The 3,296-nt window shown below is 37.9% G+C and overlaps 1 protein-coding gene across 1 annotated transcript; it reads left to right on the top strand.

Moving 5' to 3' along the window:
- Window positions 1–205: 205 nt before the first annotated feature.
- Window positions 206–3,066, top strand: LOC143601145 (putative sugar phosphate/phosphate translocator At3g11320). Its single transcript, XM_077078630.1, has 4 exons — window positions 206–680; window positions 1,594–1,697; window positions 1,784–2,012; window positions 2,680–3,066. Exons 1-4 carry the CDS (start codon window positions 225–227, stop codon window positions 2,827–2,829), a joined length of 939 nt encoding a protein of 312 aa, XP_076934745.1. The 5' UTR covers window positions 206–224; the 3' UTR covers window positions 2,830–3,066.
- The last annotated feature ends 230 nt before the right edge of the window (window positions 3,067–3,296 follow it).

Raw genomic sequence — 3,296 nt, 5'->3', positions numbered from 1 at the left:
ATTCTGTGTATAACACGTATATATAAATTCCAAATCTCAAACCCCTCTTTCTTTCTTTCTTTCTTTCTTTCTTCTTCTTCTTCTTCTTCTTCTTCCTTCCCTACAAACAAATAACAAGACCGATCGACCAATCATAATCGCCGCCGGTCGTCGATTGTCGGTCACCGGTCTTCACCACCGTAATTCAACCAAAACCCATTTCAATTCCGATCAATTCGGATCCAATGTCCGCCACAAAACCCCAACCCACGACCCGGTTCTTCACAATCGGACTGGTAACCTCATGGTACTCATCCAACATTGGGGTTCTATTACTAAACAAGTACCTCCTCACCAACTACGGGTTCAAGTACCCGATCTTCTTAACCATGTGCCACATGACCGCATGCTCCTTGCTCAGTTACATCGCCATCGCCTGGCTTCGTATGATCCCCATGCAGACCATCAGATCCCGTGTCCAGTTCGTCAAGATCTCAGCTTTGAGCTTCATATTCTGTGCTTCCGTTGTCAGTGGGAATATCTCGCTTAGGTACTTGCCCGTATCGTTTAATCAGGCCATTGGTGCCACCACGCCGTTTTTTACTGCCGTGTTTGCGTATTTGATTACGTTGAAGAAGGAGGCGTGGCTGGTTTATGTTACGCTCATTCCGGTTGTCACTGGTGTTATTATTGCTAGTGGGGTAAGGGTTTTTTTTATAAGATATTATTATTAATTGATGATTTATGAAGCCCTAATTGAGTAATTGTGTTTTATTTTTATGTAATTAATTGAAGATTATGTTCAATTTTGCTGACAAAGCGTGGGTATAATTATAAACCCTGAATTTTAAAATCCCTTGATTAGTTTGTTAAATATTTTAGATTTGATTTATTGGTTTTGGATTTATGTAAATAAAGATTATATGGAATCACCTTTTTTGTGATTGGTAATGCTTTATATATATGAGTGTAAACGAGCCGAGCTAAGTCCAAAAGAAAGTAGGCTCAAGCTCGGCTCTTTTTTGCTTACGAGAGCTTGAACTCAATTTCGGCTCGTTTAAAGCTCTTTTTCTAAAGCTTGATCTCGGCTCGTGAGTCAATTTTTCAAGCTTGAGCTTGGCTCGGGTCGGCTTGTTTATTACTAATTAATGAATTTATGACAATTTTAATTATTTTTTTTTATCTATTTTGGGGAAAACCTTAACGAGCCTAAGCTCAGCTCGAGCTCATGTGCGATACTTTAAACGAGTCAAGTCTTGAATCGGGCTCGGCTGTACAGTGTGAAATTAATACATAGTAGTCCAAAAGAGTTGGAACTTAAAAATACACTAAGCTCGTTAAGGCTCAACAAGCCTAAACGAGCTTTATTTGAGGCGCGGGCCCGACTTGGGCTTGTTAACAATCGATTTGTTTCTAGCTTTTTATCGATCCGATCTCAAGTAGCTTGCAAATGGCTCGGCTCGTTTGCACCCCTAGCTTTATATGAACTGTTTATATGAATAATGCATGTGTAAACACTATAGTTGACTTTATAAAGTCAAACCGGATTTTTATGTGAGTATTTATGAAAGATTTGATTTTGATTATTTGCATTTGGTATTAATTTGTTATCAGGGCGAGCCAAGTTTTCATCTGTTCGGGTTTATAATGTGTATTGGTGCCACTGCTGCAAGGGCATTAAAAACTGTGGTTCAAGGGATATTGCTATCTTCTGAAGGGTATATAAATTATTATGCTTATACATTTCATTTTTCATGGATTTTTATTATTTGTTTAAATAAAATAATATGTTGTTTTTTAAAAGGGAAAAGTTGAACTCTATGAATCTGCTTCTGTACATGGCTCCAATTGCTGTTGTGCTTTTGCTTCCTGCAACATTATACATGGAAGAAAATGTTGTTGGCATAACAATTGCACTTGCAAGACAAGATTTTGGGATTGTTTGGTTATTGCTTTTCAACTCTGCGCTCGCGTATTTTGTGAATTTGACCAATTTTTTGGTCACTAAACACACCAGCGCTCTTACTCTTCAGGTACTCTTGTTTGTTCATCTTTTTATTAAGTCTAGCAAAACTGGCGGGTGGGTCGAGTCGGGTGATGGTAAGAACATGCGTTCGGGTCAGAACGGTTTGCGAGCAACATGCATTCGGGTCAGAGCAGGCTGTTCTGAAAAAGTGTTAGTTTCTTTCGGGTCAAAATGGGTTCTAACAAAAATGGACTCAGGTTGAACGAGTCGTTTTTTTTGGGGGGGGGGGGGGGGGGGGGTGGGGGGTGGGGGGGGTATAAAAATGGGTTCATTTTTAAAATTTTTGAGTAAAATGCATGGATGGTTTCTGTGGTTTGGTTCAATTTTTGGATTTTGTCCCTGAATTTTAAAAGTTACGGATTTTGTCCCCATCTATCTAATTTTCTTTCATAAATGGTCCCTGGGTGAGGTAAGGTTACTTTTTTTACCCTTTTCAAAGTTACACGACTAAATCAGTAGCTTTTAAACTTCAGAAATTCAATTTTGGACCAAAGCACAGGGTTCATCCATTAAATTTTTTTATATATTTTTATCATGCTCTATAGGGAGTAGTTCAGAACACTGTTTCGTTTTTGTGACTGGATAGTGGACATTATTGCATACATATTAAGTTAATGTATAGGAGAGTATAAAGTTGAAGTAAAAAGGTTCTTATTTTTCACTGGAATTTTCAGGTTCTGGGAAATGCAAAGGGGGCGGTTGCAGTGGTTGTTTCAATATTAATATTTAGAAATCCGGTTTCTGTAACGGGGATGGCGGGATACACGTTGACAGTGATCGGGGTTGTTCTTTATAGTGAAGCGAAAAAGCGTAGCAACAAATGAGCATTATAATATTATTTAGAAGGTTAGATCATATGTGTTGGTCTCTTGAGGTTTCCCTTTTTGGTATTTTCAAATGCGTTTAGGTTGAGGATTGTGAAGTTTCACACTTATAACAGGAATACGAAAAATAAGCCATTAGTTTGATATGTGTTTAGAGATTTTAGTTAAGGATTGTAGATTTAATACACTTAGAAAGCATGTTATGTTTAAACTTCTTACAGATTATTTATTCAAAACTGCGGTTGTTCGATGTTCTTTTTCTTGTTCTTGTGACTGTTACTGCCTCTTAAGTCGAACTGCTCGTGTGTCATAAGCCTGAGCTCAGTCTTTGTTGTGGCTCACTTAATAAATGAAGCTCGAGTTTGTGTTTTACATACTCAGCTTACTATGTTTCCGAGTCTAAAATACAAACCTTTTGTGCAAAACGTAACTAGAAACAGGCTATATGGCTGGCTATATGTATAAAA

Source organism: Bidens hawaiensis, unplaced genomic scaffold (genome assembly GCF_021521415.1).
Source record: "Bidens hawaiensis isolate Kalapana, Puna unplaced genomic scaffold, B.hawaiensis_p1.1 tig00055758_1, whole genome shotgun sequence".
NCBI classification, from domain to species: domain Eukaryota; kingdom Viridiplantae; phylum Streptophyta; class Magnoliopsida; order Asterales; family Asteraceae; genus Bidens; species Bidens hawaiensis.
This window is presented reverse-complemented; position numbering and strand designations above follow the sequence as displayed.

Bases quoted from the DNA above. Each gene is read 5' to 3' on its own strand.
- LOC143601145 (XM_077078630.1), top strand. From the start codon at position 225: ATGTCCGCCACAAAACCCCAACCCACGACCCGGTTCTTCACAATCGGA. The intron at 1,698-1,783 runs GTATATAAATTA...GTTTTTTAAAAG, and splicing joins ATATTGCTATCTTCTGAAGG to GGAAAAGTTGAACTCTATGA. The intron at 2,013-2,679 runs GTACTCTTGTTT...TGGAATTTTCAG, and splicing joins CCAGCGCTCTTACTCTTCAG to GTTCTGGGAAATGCAAAGGG.